Here is a 17,178-nt window from a genome sequence, read left to right as displayed (position 1 = left end):
CTTTTATGTTTATTATATCTGTATTTTAACAGAGGACTGTGAATAGTTTAGTGGATTTCTTCAGGCCTCCAAAAGATGTACATTTAGAGCAACTGACCTCAGCAACTTTGATGAAGCTTGAAGAATTTCGTGAGAAGACATCAACAGGTGAATGTCAATAAACATTTTCAGTGATGCAGTTTTGATAAATTTTGAAGATTTTTTTTCTTTTAGCTGAATTTTTCAAATACACTTTTGTTGTAAATGTATCATGATTGCTGATTAATGTATTAATGCACAGAAACAAAAATAGGAAATGTTTTCATATAAATACTCAGATACTGGTGGTGGGGGCCATATAAATACTTAGATGGTTTAAAGTTTTCAATAAAGACATGATAAAAAATGAAATTTAAATAAAGAGCAAAATGTCAGTACAATAAAAGGGTAAAACTATCACTGGTTTCAAGAGGTTTTGAGGTATGTGTTGTTTTAAGTTCTATAACATTAAGTACAAGAAATATAATTAATACATACCTAATAAAATTAGTACATGCAAAGTTTTTGTTTGAAAACAGGGTTGCTGCATACCTGACACAAACCCACAAAACAAGAAAATGAAAAGTTAAGCAACTTAACAGTACATACCCTCTACTCCACACACATGCAGGTACCTTATGATCAGGGTCCTACCAAATTCACGGTCCATTTTGGTCAATTTCGTGGTCATAGAATTTCAAAAATCATAAATATCATGATTTCATGGTGTTCTAACTGTAGGGGTCCTGACCCAAAAGGGGGTAGTGGGGGCATTGCAAGGTTATTGTAGGGGGGTTGTGGTATTGCCACCCTTACTTCTGCGCTGCTGATGGCATGGTATGGTATTGCTACCCTTACTTCTGTGCTGCTGCCTTCAGAGCTGGGCACCTGGCCAGCAGCCACCACTTTCCAGCCACCCAGCTCTGGAGGCAGCGTAGAAGTAAGGGTGGCAATACCATGACCTCCCTACAATAACCTTGCAACATCCCCCCCCGCAACTTCCTTTTGGGTCAGGACCCCCAGTTTGAGAAACGCTGGTCTCCCCTGTGAAATCTGTATAGTATAGGGTAATAATACAGAAAAGACCAGATTTCACAGTCCATGATGCGTTTTTCACGGCTGTGAATTTGGTAGGGCCCTACTTATGATTGCTACAACTCGCCTATACCATAGACCATGCACTGCACCTTAATTCATTCATCTTTTTACCCTTCTCAACACAGCTCTTTATCAGATTTTCCCAACACAGTAGTACTTGAGGATGTTTGGTATCGCAGTTGATTGTGTTGGGAGAGAGTAGTTAGTTAAAGGATTGTGTGCTAAAGAGTTGTTAAAGGGACTGATGAAAAGTTCTTATGACAGTAAGGCAGATTTGTCCATGTAAGATTGTCTTCTACTTACTGCAAAGTGTGAGGCACTTGCAGGGCCTGATGCTGTGATAATGTTAAATTCTAGAAGTATGACATGCATAATACTCTTATCTTCCAAGACAGACTGGAGAAAAGGCTGCGCATCAGTTCTGGGAGTAACCAGATTGGGGCTTAAGTTAGTTTCCACCTTGAGATGGTGAACATTTGATAATCTAAAACAGCGGTTCTCAAACTTTATTGTACCAAGACTCCCTTCTGACAAGAAAAATTACTACAGAATAGTTAAAAGAAAAGGAGTACTTGTGGCATCTTAGAGACTAACCAATTTATTTGAGCATAAGCTTTCATGAGCTACAGCTCACTTCATCAGATGCATCCTATGAAGTGAGCTGTAGCTCACGAAAGCTTATGCGCAAATAAATTGGTTAGTCTCTAAGGTGCCACAAGTACTCCTTTTCTTTTTGCGAATACAGACGAACACGTCTGTTACTCTGAAACCTACAGAATAGTTAGTATTTTAAATTAAAAATGCATTACAAGCTTATATCTATGAAAAGTAGCCACTAAATATTTTAATTCACAATACAGTCACAGGACAATCTTTATATCTAGTAGTAAAAAATAAAAATAAATATGTACCTAATGGGCAGGGTGAGCTTGTATTGATGAACACAAATCCTTGAAGTGGGGCTGTGTGTGGCTGAGGTAAAGATTGAAGTTATCTTCAACAGTGAGGTGGGCCTTGTATTTGTTTTTCAGTAAAGTCAGTGCTGAAAAGCCAGCTTTTCATAGATAGGTGGATGAAAATGGCATGAGTGCTTTCAAAGCTGGAGATGACAGCCCTGGATATTCTTCTTACACAGAAATCCAGAAGTTAGCAAGAGGTCGCTCAGAAAATCTCAGCATCACTGTCTCATCACAGGAAAGGACCATTAATGTTTTTTTCACTGTAAGTGACATAACAGCACTTGCAGTATTAAAGGGATTTCTAATCCACGCCTCTGTTTTCTGATGCTTTTCAGGGCAGTACTCACAAAGCTGCAGTTTAAGCCTTTTCAGGTAGCTGCTAGATACTGGGTTGCAAGTCATGCTTTGGCAAGGCATTTTCATCCAGAAAGTCATCCAGTAAGAAAAAGCTTCAAAACTGCCACGGTCCACATGAACATACCACAAGGAAAGTTTCTTGATCCCACTTTTGATTTTCCCAGTGAGAGAAAAGACAAAAGCGTCTCTCACTTGAAGTGAGGTATTAACACATTTAGGTGTTCAAAAATGACTGCCAGGTAAGATAGCAGAGCAAGCCACTTGTATCTGCAAACCTTTCAGCCAGCGGGGAATCTACGTCTGAAAAATTCTCACTTCCTCACTGAGCTGAAACCTTTCCCCAAGACAGCCACCGAACTTCTGTGTGCTAAAGTAACTGATGGTGTTCAGCTCCCATCTATCATACAAAACTCCAGACAGGTGTACACTTGTGAACAGCTTCATCGACAACTTGTTTTAGAACAGGGGGCATTTTTTGCAACTCGGGCTAGCCTATGTATAATACGGCGAGTCCAAGTGCTTGCCGTGCAACAGCCTGCACTCAGGTGATTATCCTGCTGTTTCTTCCAGTCATTGCATGAGCACCATCACTGCAAATTCCTACACAGCGCTGCCATTCCAAGCCCGAATCAGAGACAAAAGCATCCAAAAGTGCAAAGAGCTGTTCCCCAGTAGCTTGCTATGGTAATAGCCTGCAGAACAGAAATTCCTCTTGGAGTTCTTTGTCATTCTCAAATTTTACGTATAGCGGCATCTGAGTAGCACCTGCCACATCCATTGTTTCATCAAGTTGAATGGGAAAAAAAAGAACTTAGCTAGATTTTGGCAATTGTTCAGTCACATCATTTGCCATACTGTGAATGCGCCTGGAAATAGTGTCATTGAGATGGGAATTGAATCAAGTTGAGTCACAAGTTGCCACACCATCGTCGAAACCACTTTCTTGGAACATGGCAGAACAAAAGTTTCTCCAATACTCTGCAGTTTCCCAGTTTTAGCTATCCAGTATGACACAGCAAAAGATGCTTCAAGGGCTTTCTTCTTTGCCGTAGCTGCCATTCGCAGTATGTTCTCAGTACTCTGAAGAGAACTGTGCCATGTCTGCAAGTGCTGCAACATTTTAGTCGGTTTTAAGCTCTCCTTTGCCAGACCTTCATCACACACTGTGGCTGTGGTTTCTCCTGAAAACAAGTCCATGTAAATTTATATTCCAGATATTTTGGATCGTATTTGTGGTTTCTTGGCTTTTTACTGCTGTTTGGAATCTCATTGTCAGCCCATCTTTTGCTGCAAGTGGCAGTCGACTCCCCTTCAGTACTCCCCTTTCCTCCATTTTTCTTCAGAAAATGGTCCATTACTAAAATTATTTCTACAGTAACTTTTCAAATTGGTTTCAACACAACATGTGCTGAGTGGGCTGTCAGATAAACACACGTGCCTGAGTACAGGAAGTGCCTCAGTATAGGAAGTAATGCACACGGCCTACAGGGGGTGGAAAGCAGGGCAATTGCGGGGCCGCACGCCATAGGTGGGCCTGCCAAACTAAATCGCTCGGGCTTGAAGCCCTGCCCACCTTGAGTTCAGGCTTGGGCTTCAGCCCCCTGCTGCCCACAGAGCTCTGGCTTCAGCCCCACCATCGCCTGCGAAGCTCTGGGCTGGAGTTTCAGCCCCACCACCACCCACAAACCTCTGGGCTGGGGTTAGTCACTTGAGCACAGGCTCAGACAACTCTTTTGGGACTTCTTGGGTGCAAGTAATCCAGTCCTACTGATTTTTTAAAATATTTATCCCTAGTAGAAGCTGTTTAACATCCTCAGTTCCTATGGGATTGCAAAGGACTTTATCATCCTCCTATTGTATCAGTATATCATCCTGCTTCTTTACAAATACAGAAGATTTTAGTAAACACTTCTGCCTCTCTGGAATTATTATTAACATTTTTACCAAATCCATCTAGAAATGGTCCTATGCCATTGTTAGGAATTCTTTTGTTCCTAATATACTTAAAAAAACAAACAAAATGAACAGGATCTCCTCCTTGTCCTCAGCTCTGTCAGCCATGGATTTTTCCTTGTCTTTAGCTTCCATTATCAATTTCCTCCATTTAAATTACTTCTGATGTATATTGATGGCTGTCTGCTTCCCCCCTTTTTCATTTCTAGTTTACAGTCTTTACTTCCCCTCTTAACTAGGTTGGTTAATGATCACAGCTAAATTAGTAGCTGAGGCTTAAAGTTCAAAAAATTAAAAGGCAGTGTGTGTATATTTTAAATCTTGTTATTTTTAAACCCATCTGATTTATTTCTTTATTTTGTCTCATGATTGCTGAATTGTTGGGGCTAGAGATAGTTGACTGACTTTAGGTAATGGAATCTTTTGTAAAAATGATTTGAGAAAATCATTTTATTCTGAACAATGACTCAGAAATTATTAGACTAAGACATTGTTATAATGGATGGGAAATGGAGAAACTATATTGAAGATTTAAACTTTGATTAAAAGCAGATCTCATTGTCACATGAATATTTTGTGTTGTAACTTAATTCCAGTGTATTGAGCCTACAGTGTCACACAATCCTCATGAAATTGGCTATTGTGATTTCTTAGAGAAGGTATCGTATTTGTCATCATTTATGCTACGTTCATTAGGACTGACAAGATGATTGATTATTATTCATGGGTACTTTGCACACTGAAAAGAACTACACTAATATGAAGTACATTTATAAAAGTGTAACCGATAGAGAATTGAGATCTATCAAAATAAACCAGCATACTGTACATTTGGGATGGCTGACTACGTTTTTGATGTGGTTGAACAGTTTCAGCTGTATATTTTAGTAATCTGATTGTAATGAAATTGGTCGTCCAGTTCATACATTATCACCATAATTTATTTAAAATATGTTTAAAGACATGGTTTCATATTGGCTCCTTAACTGTCTCAATGTGATTATTTTCTAGGATTATTATATGTTATTGAAACACAGAAAGTTCTCGATCTAAAAATTAATTTAATGGCTTCATACGTCCTTGTTCCACAAAATGGATTTTATGAATCTACGTCAAATTTACTTCTTCTGGATCTTGGTAACCTACAGGTACAGTTTCCATTCATGAAATGATTTATCATTTGTGATAATTTGGCTTTTATTTATTGTAGTATGTTAAAAATGAACTTAAATTGTGTTGACTATAACGGATTTATTTAAATAGTGGTGATTCATTTTAAACTGCTTTCTAGTCAAGTCTGGATTTCTTTAATCCGCTTAGAGTGGCTAGTGTAGGTGACAAAAATGAGGCCACTTGCTTTGTGAACCTTTGAATGCTGTAAAATAATACATGAAAATTGTTCTTAACAGTTTTTCATCCTGGCATTACTTATGCTATATTGGAATACAAAGAAACAGAAACTCTCTTACTCTGACATATGTGGTAAACACAATATTTTTAATTTAATACTGTTTGTCCTTTTGTTCCCAACCGTTGCCAATGCTATTTTCTTGTTCATTATCCACTAAAATGATATGGATTGACTAGAATGATCATTTATGAGTATAGGACTTAATCAAAACTTCAAAATGTTTATCTTCTATATATTAAATTTTGTAGATTATATAAATTGTAAGGAAAAAGCAAGCAAAAGGTAAATGTATATCAAATGCTATTAGTGTGCTTAACACCATACCAAACACAGAAAATATTATTCCTGTCCCATGATAATTGCCTTCTTATTGAACTAACAAAATTTAAAATAGCATGTTCCCCTTCTTTGTATGTTGGCAACTGATATTTATCTATATATCTGTATATCATTGGTTCTCAAACTTCTGTACTGGTGACCCCTTTCACATAGCAAGCCTCCGAATGTGACCCTCCTTGTATATTAAAAAGTGTTTTTAATTTACTTGACACCATTATAAATGTTGGAGGCAAAGCGGGATTTGGGGTGGAGGCTGACAGCTCGCGACCCCCTGAGGGGTCCCCCAGTTTGAGAACCCCTGATATATATAGATATATCAGGAGTTCTTAAACTATATATAGGTGACGCTGGCAGCACTGCATATTAAGTTTGCTTGACTCTTCTCATTGTAAGACTGTTTGCTGTTGCTTATAATTTTGCCAAACAATAATCATTTGGGCTGAAATTTTGCATGCTGGGTATCTGTTTCAGGCTGAATTTTTTTCACTCTTTCAGCTAAAATGGTTTACCTGTTTTTGAGAACAAGATTAGGGGAAAATGTTTTGCCCATATTTAAAAAAATCTTAAAATAACTTTGTTGAGAAGCTTTAGCACCTCCGTGTTTTTGGAATAAGGGTTTGATGTTTGACAGTGTGGTCGCCGCAGGATGTTCCTTTTAGCTACCTGCATGAAAACTTTGGCTTAAGCATAAGCCTATGAAAACTCTGTTTGTACATGATCAGTAGAGACTTGTTAGAGTTTGGAAGTTTAAACTCATTGAATATTCCATATGCATTGGGCATTTACCATACCAGGTCTTCTGGGGCTGAGCAGCACTTCCCTTCAGGAGCTTCACCTGGATACTGGGGGATGCTGTGGCACCAGGCACAGGACCTGACAGCTGGCAGAAGATGCACCAAATAAGGCTATGTTTTAGTCACGGGTATTTTTAGTAAAAGTCACAGACAGGTCACAAGCATTAAAGAAAAATTCATGGCCCGTGACCTGTCCATGACTTTTACTAAAAATACGAGTTAATAAAACTTGCAGCGGGGGGAGCCTACCCAAGGGAGCTGGGGGAGGGTGACCCAGCTGCAGTGTGGGAGGGGGTAGGGTATTGGGGCATGGTTAGGGTGTTGGGGCAGGTTCTGGGTGGAGCTTACCTGGGGGGGCTCCTGGCCATGCCTCCCACTAGCTGCTGAGCGAGGGGGATGTCGCCACTTCCGGGGAGCCTCCCAGGTAAATGCTGCCCAGAGCTTGCCTCATCCTGTCCTGTGCCTCTACCCCCTCCCATACCCAAACTCTGTTGCTCGGGGGGAGGGAGGGCGTGAGGGCGCGGTGGCCCGAGATTGCCCCAGCAGCGGCCGGTGTACCTGGAACGGGCTCCCTGAGTTGCTCCTGAGCCAGGTGCATGGGCTGCTGCAGAAATCACGGAAAGTCATGGAATCTATCACTTCCGTGATCTCTGTGACAAACTCGCAGCATTAATACTAAATGCTCCCTCTGTTGGTTCCTGGCTGAAATGCAGAGGAGTGGGGGCAGCAGGAGCCTGAGAGTGGAAGGAAGCAGAGGGGAAAGGAGCTGGTAAGGAGTGCTTGCAAAGGAGTAGAGAGGGAGAAGGACTGGAGCCCTGGCAGTAGGGTCAGTAACTACTAATGCACACTTCTATCCAGAACCTGATACGTAATCTAGGAGTCCTGAATCTACATTCTTCTGCTGTCAGCAAATAGCTGTGAAATTAATTGGCAAAATATGTGTCCCCTCTCTCGCTCCTCCTCTGCTCCTGTGGCTGTTCTACGTAGAAAATAACAGCCTACTACTGATTGCCATTTACATCATTTGCTTAAGTGGCAGAAGTCTGTGCTGTGGATCTAAAGGTCCTAACGCTATTGACAACCCGTGTTGGGGGCAATATGGTTCCACATAGTAGAATCTCATTTTTCAGTGTTTTTTTTTTAAACATAGGAAATTACATAAAAAAATACATTAAAAATCATTAAGGTTTCAAAGTCAAGCACTCCAAAGTTCATCTAGAATGAATGAATCAGTTGTGTAGTAAATACGACTGTTGTATGTCGGACCATGGTCTCTTCTGCTATGGATATTGGATAGCGTGTAGTGAATGAGGCAAGGGATTGCAACATATGGGTAAAAAAAGTTATTAACCTGGAGAACTACAGTCTGTTCCTTCCTCTGCCACCAGACTTCCCAGAATCACAAAGGCTTAACCACTTAAGACAAACACTAAAATGAGAATGTTCACAGTTTACTACTGATTGTTTGTTCCTAATTTCTGGTTGCCCCATGTGAGACACCAAGGATCAGATTTACAAAAGTGTTGAGCACTCATAACTGCATCATCATCATGGGAAATCCCAAAGGGATGTGGCCGCCTTGCTAATCAAATGCCACTGGATCGGTCTCTAGCAGAATGCTTACGGTGGTCGAACTGTAAGTTCAGGTTATGCTTATCACTGGCAGTCTTATTGCACCACAGACGCTTTGGGAGTTTGTGATCACAGGCATTCCTGGATACACGCACTTCGGAATTAATTGATTTTCCATCCTAATATGTCCATACTTAAGACTGAAACTGAACCAGTGCTGATGGAGCTGGTTGCTGGGTTCTGCTTCAAATAGAAGACATAAGAATTGCTATCCTGGGTCAGACCAGTGGTCCATCTAGCCCAGTATCCTATCTTCCAACAGTGGCTGGTGTCAGATGTGTCAGGGAAGGAACAGAACAGGACAATTATCGAGTGAACCATCCCCTGTCATCCAGTTCCAGCTTCTGGCAGTCAGAGGTTTAGGGACACCCAAAGCATGGGGCTGCCCCCCTGACCATCTCGGCTAATCGCCATTGATGGATTTATCCTCCATGAATATGTAATTCTTTTTGAATCCAGTTATGCTTTTTCCCTTCACAATGTCTCCCCGCAATGAGTTCCACAGATTGTGCATTGCGTGAAGTACTTCCTTGTTTTAAACCTGCTGCTTATTAATTTAATTTGGTGACCTCTGGTGTGTTATGTGAAGGGGTAAGTAACACTTCCCTGCTTACTGTCTCCACACCATTCATTATTTTATAGACCTCTATCATATTCCTCCCCACCCTTAATCATCTCTTTTCTAAACTGAACAGTCGGTGTCTTTTTAATCTCTTTTCATATGGGATCTGTTCCATACTCCTGATCATTTTATTGCCCTTTCGGTACCTTTTCCAATTCTAATTTCTAATATATCTTTTTTTGACATAGGGCAACCAGAACTGTACATGTGATGCGTGGTGTGAACGTACCATGGATTTATATGGTGGCATTATGCTATTTTCGGTCTTATCTATCCCTTTCCTAATGATTCCTAAAATTTTGTTAGCTTATTTGACTGCTGCTGCAGACTGAGTGGATCAGAGAACTATCCATGTTGACTCCAACATCTCTTTCTTGAGTGGTAACCACTAATTTAGAATTCTTTGTATGCATAGTTGGGATTCTTTTCCAAAGTGCTGTACTTCGCATTTATCAACATTGAATTTTAGTTGCCATTTTGTTTCCCAGTCACCCAGTTTTGTGAAATCTCTTTGTAAGTCTTTGCAGTCAGCTTTGGACTTAAGTATCTTGAGTAATTTTGTATCATTTGCAAACTTTGGCACTTCACTGTTTACCCCCCTTTTTCCAGATCATTTGTGAATATGTTGAACAGCACTGGTCCCAGTACTGATCCTTGTGGTACCCTGTAATTTACCCCTCTCACTGTGAAAACTGACCATTTATTCCTTCCCTTTGTTTCCTACTTTTAAACAGTTAATTTTCCATTAGAGTACCTTCCCTTTTATCTCATGACTGCTTACTTTGCTTAAGAGCTGTTGATGAGGGACCTTATCAAAGGCATTCTCAAAGTCCAAGTACGCTATATCCACTGGATCACCCTTGTCCGTGTTTGTTGACACCCTCAAAAAATAGATTAGAGAGGCATGATTTCTCTTTACAAAAGCTGTGTTGACTCTTCCCCAACATAGTGTGTTCATCTGTGTCTGATAGTCCTGTTCTTCTTCTATAGTTTCAACCAGTTTTCATGGTACTGAAGTTAGGCTTACTGGCCTGTAATTCCCAGGATTGCCTGTGGAGCCTTTTTAAAAATCTGTGTTATATTAGCTATCTTCCAGTCATCTTGGGCAGAGGCTGATTTAAGTGATAGACTATGTACCACAGTTCATGTACAGCAGTTTCGTATTTTAGTTCCTTCAGAACTGGTCCCGATGACTTATAACTGTTAATCAATTTGTTCCAGAACCACCTCTGCTGATGCCTCAATCTGGGACAGTTCCTCAGATTTGTCTGCTAAAAAGAATGGCATAGGAATCTCAGTCACATCCTCTGCAGTGGAGACCAATGCAAAGAATTTATTTAACTTCTCCACAATGGCCTTGTCTTCCTTGAGTCCTCCTTTAGCCCATGGATTGTCCAGTTGCCCACTGATAGTTTGGAAGGCTTCTTGCTTCTGGTGTACTTAAAAATTTTGTTGTTAGCTTTTGTGTCTTTTGGTAGTGGCTCTTTCACATTCTTTTTAGCCTGCTTAATTATACTTCTTTAGTTGATCTGCCAGAGTTTATGCTCCTTTCTGTTTTCCTCAGTAGGATTTTACTTGCAGTTTTCAAAGGATGTCTTTTTGTCTCTGCCTCTTTTTCTCTCTTTAGCCATGATGTCATTTTGTTGGTCTTTTTTTTTTAATACATTTGGTTTGAGCCTTTTTTTTTTACCAACATTTCTGTTTAGCTTGCAAGCATTTTGCTCTTGTGACTGTTCCTTTTAAATTCCATTTAACTAGCTTTCTCATTTTTCTGTAATGATGCTTTTTGAAGTTAAATGCGTCTCTGGTGGGTTTCTTTTGTATTTTTCTGCCCTATAAGAATGTTAAATTTAATTACATTACAGATTAAATTTTATCATGAATTTATCATCATTTCTGTTCTTGTCCTGCCACTTGACATGGTTTTTAAAAAAAGTGAGTATGTATGAAGAATGGGTTAGAAAATAATATTGAAAACTTACAACGCTATTACATCAATCTATGGTGGTAGAACTTCATAATTGCATTGTATTTCAAGATTGTTAACCCATCTCAAAGAAGTAGGTAGAAATACAAGGTTTCTAAAAGTAGATGACAAAAATTATTAGAGGCATAGGAGGACTTCTTTATGAGGTGAGATTAAAAAGATGAGGACTACTTAAATTAGCTAGGAGGTGAGTAAGAGGGGATAGCATGAAGATACATAATGGTGCTGAGGGTATTTGGACGTTTCTAAGTTAATCATTTTTTGCAATAAAAGACCAAGAGGATGGCCAATGAGATTGAAGGTCCAGAAATTTAAAACTGATAAAAGGAAATATATTTCCATGGATTAATTACAAATTGTGTAACTCTGCTACATTTTATCATCGAGACTGAGAGTTTATTTTGGCAGGATAAAAAATAGATTAGACAGTCGTATGTTTAACAGTCACAATAACATTAGATAAAATAAGCTATAAAGAGTATGAACCCTCGTGGTTCAGGGAAAAAGTCACCCACTAACTAATAGAAGTTTAGGAAGCAATTTTTCCTATGGGCATCTTATTTCATAGTAGTTCATTATGGGGTTTCTTGAAAAGTATCTAATTCTGGCTATGACTAGAGGCAGGATTTTGCACTACATAAATTACTGGTCTGATGTGGTATATTTGTCTTAAGGATCCTGTTATTTATTAAAATTATTTGATTTTTGACCTCTAATCATGATAGAAGTTGAATATTTGTGTAACCAGTGCTTTGAAAATTTTTAAACTGATTGTAATTATTTTATTTTTTGTGATTTTTTTAAGATGATGAGTAAAAGTCGTTCTGATGTGTCAGATCTCAAAGTAGGACAAAGCACCATTGAAGATATCATGTCAAGAGCTTATGATAGCTTTGATATTCAACTCAGCAGTATACAGCTACTTTACTGCAAACATCGTAAGTATTCACAACATGAATTGCTTTTTGTTGGAACAACTGAAAAAAACTTTTTGGTAACTAGTATGCCAATTTTTAACAAACAATTGAGTTTCCAGTACATTTTGTTCTTCAATTCCACAGATGAGTACATGCTAGGCCCTGATTGCCTTTAGGACAGATATTTTTAAAACTGCAAATTGAGTCCCACACATCTACACACAGTGAATTTCCCAAGTCCTTAATTAAGCCTGACAACCAAGCTGCGCAACCTTAGGGCTGGTCTATAGTACACAGTTAAGTCGACATAAAGTAGCTTATGTTGACCTTATTATGTCCATGTCTACACTACAGCCTTCCTCCCACCGTTGTAAATGCCCTACTGTGCCGACATACTAACTCCACTTCCATAAGAGGCATAAGGCTATGTTGGTGTAGTTAGGGCATTTACAACGGTGGGAATGTGTAGATACTGTGTCCCAGGAGCCATGAAATTGACAAGAAAGCCCCTGCTCCCATCGACAGCTGGGCTAGACTCTGCTCCCAGCTGGGAGCTGAAGCCCAGGTGACTTCGATTCATGGGGCGAGAAGCAGGGGTGGCTTTGGACCCCACTCCCAGCTGGGAGCCAGAGTGAGAAACCTGAGCAGCCCCCCACCCGCTCCTGGTGTAGAGTGGGGGGCTCAAGAAGCTGGGGCAGCTGAACCCTACTCCCCAGTGGTGAGAAGCCCCAGGCGGCTCACTCCCCAGCTCTCGGCAGGGAATGGGAAGCTGGGTGCGGGAGGAGCATGCCCGGGAGTCTGTGGGGCAGCCCGGCTCCTGGCAGGGAGCTGCCAGCAGAGCTGAGAGACCAGGCTCTCTGTTCCCCACACTGCCCTCTTAGGTCTCTGGAGGTGCTCCTGGTGAGGACGGGCACCACCAACCCAAGGATGGTAGTGTGGACATGCACCACTGCAGCAATCTAATATAGGTTGACTTAGGTTTGTAATGTAGACATACTCTTAGTTTTTGATTTCTTACAACTGCATAGACTTTTGAGGCCGAAAGGTCTCAAGATTACCAAGCCTGGTCTGGCTCATATTGTACAGACCATAGAATTTCATTTGTGATTTTGGCATCTAGCCAAGTAACATTGGTTTTCCTCCCTTATCCTTCCTTATTCTATACTTTCCCCAGCTCCAGAACACAGTTTCACAATGTATTCAATGTATTGGGGAAATCTGTTGTGGCCTAAAATAAGTAATACAACTGTTTTCCTTTCACTAGATGAAAATTGGAAGGAGGCTCGTAAGCTAAAATATTCTTCACAACATATCTTGCGGCCTATGGATGTGAAAGTGGAATTTAGCAGGGCAATGGTTGTCACTGATGCAAGAATGCCTAAGTATGTTTTTCTTTCTGTTGTGTAAATGTTCATAATAAATGCCTTTTTAAGGGAATAGTCCCTGCAAGGAACAATTATACTATAATTCTTAAAATGAATTATGGCTAAGGAAGCGTAGTTTAATATTTATCGTATTTTTTTTTCCTCTAATTTTATTTATTACTTATATTATCATGCAAATGGTCCGGGTCTTATTGTGTGAGGCACTGAACAAAAAGACTGTCCCTGCCTCAAAGAATTTACAATTTACAAGTGATCACTCTCATTCCAGTGTGTATGGTAACACCCATTGTTTCATGTTCTCTATGTATATAAATCTCCCCACTGTATTTTCCACTGAATGCATCCGATGAAGTGAGCTGTAGCTCACAAAAGCTTATGCTCAAATAAATTGGTTAGTCTCTAAGGTGCCACAAGTCCTCCTTTTCTTATTACAACTTGAATGGCTCTTTAACAGTTTCAGTGTTGTGCTAATAGGTCTGGCAGGCTGAAAGGCTTTTTCACTTTTAAGTTACTAGATCCCCTCCGGAGTAAGAGTCACCAGGCTGCAGCAGCCAGCTGTGGGAGCCTACAGGAAGAGGCGGGAGGGTGGACACTTAAACCCAGTGGTGCCCCAAATTTTCAGGTGCCTTACGCAGCCTTGTATGCTGCCTATACCTAAGGGCAGCCCTGATTCTGGGTGTGTATTTTCAGGGCAAGATTGCATTTATCAAGGACAGAGGAAAGGATGTTGCAGTAATTGAGATAAGAGCCTGGTTTAGAGTTTCAGCTTTGTGGCTGGACAGGAAAGTCCATTCCTTACAGATGTTACATAGAAAAAAATGTGGAAGACTTAGACAGTCTGGATACGAGGGCCTAGACAGCGGTCCAAGTTGAAGATGATTTCCAGGTTACAGGCCTGAGCGACAGGCAAGATGGTAGTGGTGGCCACAATGACCAAGAAAGGTGGTAGTGGGGAAGATTTGAGAGGTTGGGAGGAAGAGCCATAGTGAGCTTGTGCAGACTGCTAAATATCCGTAAGATGTCAGAGACAGGCTGAGACTTGAATTAGGACAGAAGGAAACAGGAGTAGAAAGGTAATAGTCAGGAGTCATGAGAACAGAGATGATGGTTGAATTTATGTTTGTGAATAAGAATACCCAGAGAATAAGGTGTGGAGGGAGAAGAGAAGAGAGCTGCATTGGGGATGGTGAGGAACCGCCAAAGGACATGCTGAAAGAATGAATAGAGAGGTAGGAGGAGAAACAGAAGCCAAATTGGAGAGGATCCAAGATGGAACTGAAGGAGAGGAATTCTAGACATTCATTGTAAACAGCGCATTCAGTGAGCTTCGAGATGAAAGGGAGAATGGAGATTTGGGATGGTGGTAGTTGGCGAGACAAGTGGGGCCAAGGGTATGTTTTTTTTAAGGTGGGAGAGACAAAAGCATGCTTGTATTGTGAGGGGAAAGAGACAGGATAGTGAGAAACTAAGGAGAAGAGTAAGGGGGAGATGAGAGTGGGCATGAGGGAGATCAGGAGATGGAATGAGATAGGATAGGGTCACTGACTCACTGGGGCAAATTGGAGGGGTTAGAGGAGGACAGCAGATTGGCAACTTCTGTATCTGTGACTACGGAGAAAGAGGAGAGAATTGTGGCAGGGAAGAGAAGTCAAGATGAGGGGAGGGGAACGGTCAAGTTGTATTTTACCAATTGTCTCTTAGAAGAAATCTGTCTTGTATTTACAAATCTTAGATTTCTGTCCTGTGTAATTGGCATCGTACCTTTAATAGCACATAAGATTTGTCAAGAACAAATTATATTAAACCAGCCTACCTCACTTCTTTGACAGGATCACTGGCCAGCTGGATAGGAGACAGCTTTTCATGTGATTTATCTTGATTTTAATAAAGCTTTTGACACAGTCCCCATGATATTCTTATCGGTAAACTACGGAAATGTGGTCTAGATGATAGTACTATTAGGTGGGTGAAGAAGTGGTCAAGAGACCATACTCAGAGAAGTTATCAGAGAAGGCTCCCTGTCCAACTGGGATGATGTATATAGAGGGGGCCTGCAGGGGTCTGTCCTTGGTCCAGTACTAGTCAATTTTTTCATTAATGACTTGGGTAATGGAGTGAAGAGTATGACTAAAATCTGCAGATGACACCAAGCTGGAAGGGGTTGCAAGCACTTTGGAGGACAGAATTAAAATCCAAAAGGATCTTGATGAATTGGTTTGAATTCCGTAAGATGAAATTCAATAGACAAGTGTAAAGTGCTACGCTTAGGAAGGGAAAAAATAAATGCACAACTGCAAGATGTGAATAACAGGCTTAGGTAGTAGTAGTATTGCTGAAAAGGATCTGTGGGCTATAGCGAATCACAAATTGAATATGATCCAACAGTGTGCAGGTGCGAAAAAGAGGACTGGCGTTCTTGTGTGTATTAACGGGAGTGTTGTACGGGAGGTAATTGTCCTGCTCTGCTCAGTCTTGGGGATATCTCAGATGGAGTGTTGTCTTGTTCTGGGAACCACGCTTTAAGAAAGATGTGGACAAACTGTAGAGAGTCCAGAGGAGAGCAGCCAAAATGATAAAAGGTTTAGAAATCTGTCGTATGAGGAAAGGTTGTTTAAAAACTGGGCATGGTGAATCTTGAAGAAAGAAGACTCAGAAGGGACCTGATGATAGTCTTCAAATATGTTAAGGACTGTTATCAATGTAGCCCAGCCCTGAAGTGTGGCTGCAGCCTTCTCCCTTTTCACTTCAGGGTTATGGGTCCTGGGTTCACCTCTAAGGGCGCTGGTACCTGCACCCAAGGAAACCCATCCTAATGCAGAGAACAGAGGGCTTGTCCCTTGGGGAAATATTTAACAAGCAATCTTTTATAGAGGAGTGTCAGTCAGAGCACAAAAATTAAAATAGCTATCACAATTCCCAGACTAATGAAAAAATAACTGGGAATTTATTAGGAACGGGAAACCCAGGACGGGGGATAATGTGATAAGGGATCAAGATAATAAAAGACAAAAACAACAATACATAAACTCTATCGCTCCCAAATGTACCACCAACCCTGTGCTCCTTCCCAGCACTTGCCTAGGCACATGGTGAGTTTAAGCTCAGTCTTTGATGGGTAGTGCAGCTCTGAAGTCAGTGGAAGACTTAAAACAAAATAGCAAAATTAATACAAAGGGATGTTCTTACAAATTATTTATGCCAAGGATGGTAAGATTTTTCTTGTAGCTCTCTAGTTTGGATTCCAGTGTGCAGTTAGGCTGGCTTTTGGTAGCCTAACCTTGAATCATAGAATATCAGGGTTGGAAGGGACTTCAGGAGGTCATCTAGTCCAACCCCCTGCTCAAAGCAGGACCGATCCCCAATTAAATCATCCCAGCCAGGGCTTTGTCAAGCCTGACCTTAAAAACTTCTAAGGAAGGAGATTCCACCACCTCCCTAGGTAACGCATTCCAGTGTTTTACCACCCTCCTAGTGAAAAAGTTTTTCCTAATATCCAACCTAAATCTCCCCCACTGCAACTTGAGACCATTACTCCTTGTCCTGTCATTCGTTACCACTGAGAATAGTCTAGATCCATTCTCTTTGGAACCCCCTTTCAGGTAGTTGAAAGCAGCTATCAAATCCCCCCTCATTCTTATCTTCCGCAGACTAAACAATCCTAGTTCCCTCAGCCTCTCCTCGTAAGTCATGTGTTCCAGTCCCCTAA

General features: G+C 40.7%; 1 protein-coding gene across 7 annotated transcripts in view; it reads left to right on the top strand.

Moving 5' to 3' along the window:
• VPS13A (vacuolar protein sorting 13 homolog A) overlaps nt 1–17,178 on the top strand; it is a 315,178-nt gene that overhangs the window by 78,455 nt on the left and 219,545 nt on the right. For all 7 annotated transcript variants that reach the window (XM_075128708.1, XM_075128710.1, XM_075128707.1 and 4 more), the window contains exons 19-22: nt 33–147; nt 5,397–5,533; nt 11,976–12,108; nt 13,352–13,469. In XM_075128708.1, coding sequence (XP_074984809.1) covers nt 33–147; nt 5,397–5,533; nt 11,976–12,108; nt 13,352–13,469 — 503 coding nt within the window. The remainder of the gene's footprint in view (nt 1–32; nt 148–5,396; nt 5,534–11,975; nt 12,109–13,351; nt 13,470–17,178) is intronic.

The sequence above is a fragment of the Caretta caretta genome, chromosome 5, assembly GCF_965140235.1.
Source record: "Caretta caretta isolate rCarCar2 chromosome 5, rCarCar1.hap1, whole genome shotgun sequence".
In the NCBI taxonomy this organism is placed as follows: Eukaryota; Metazoa; Chordata; order Testudines; family Cheloniidae; genus Caretta; species Caretta caretta.
This window is presented reverse-complemented; position numbering and strand designations above follow the sequence as displayed.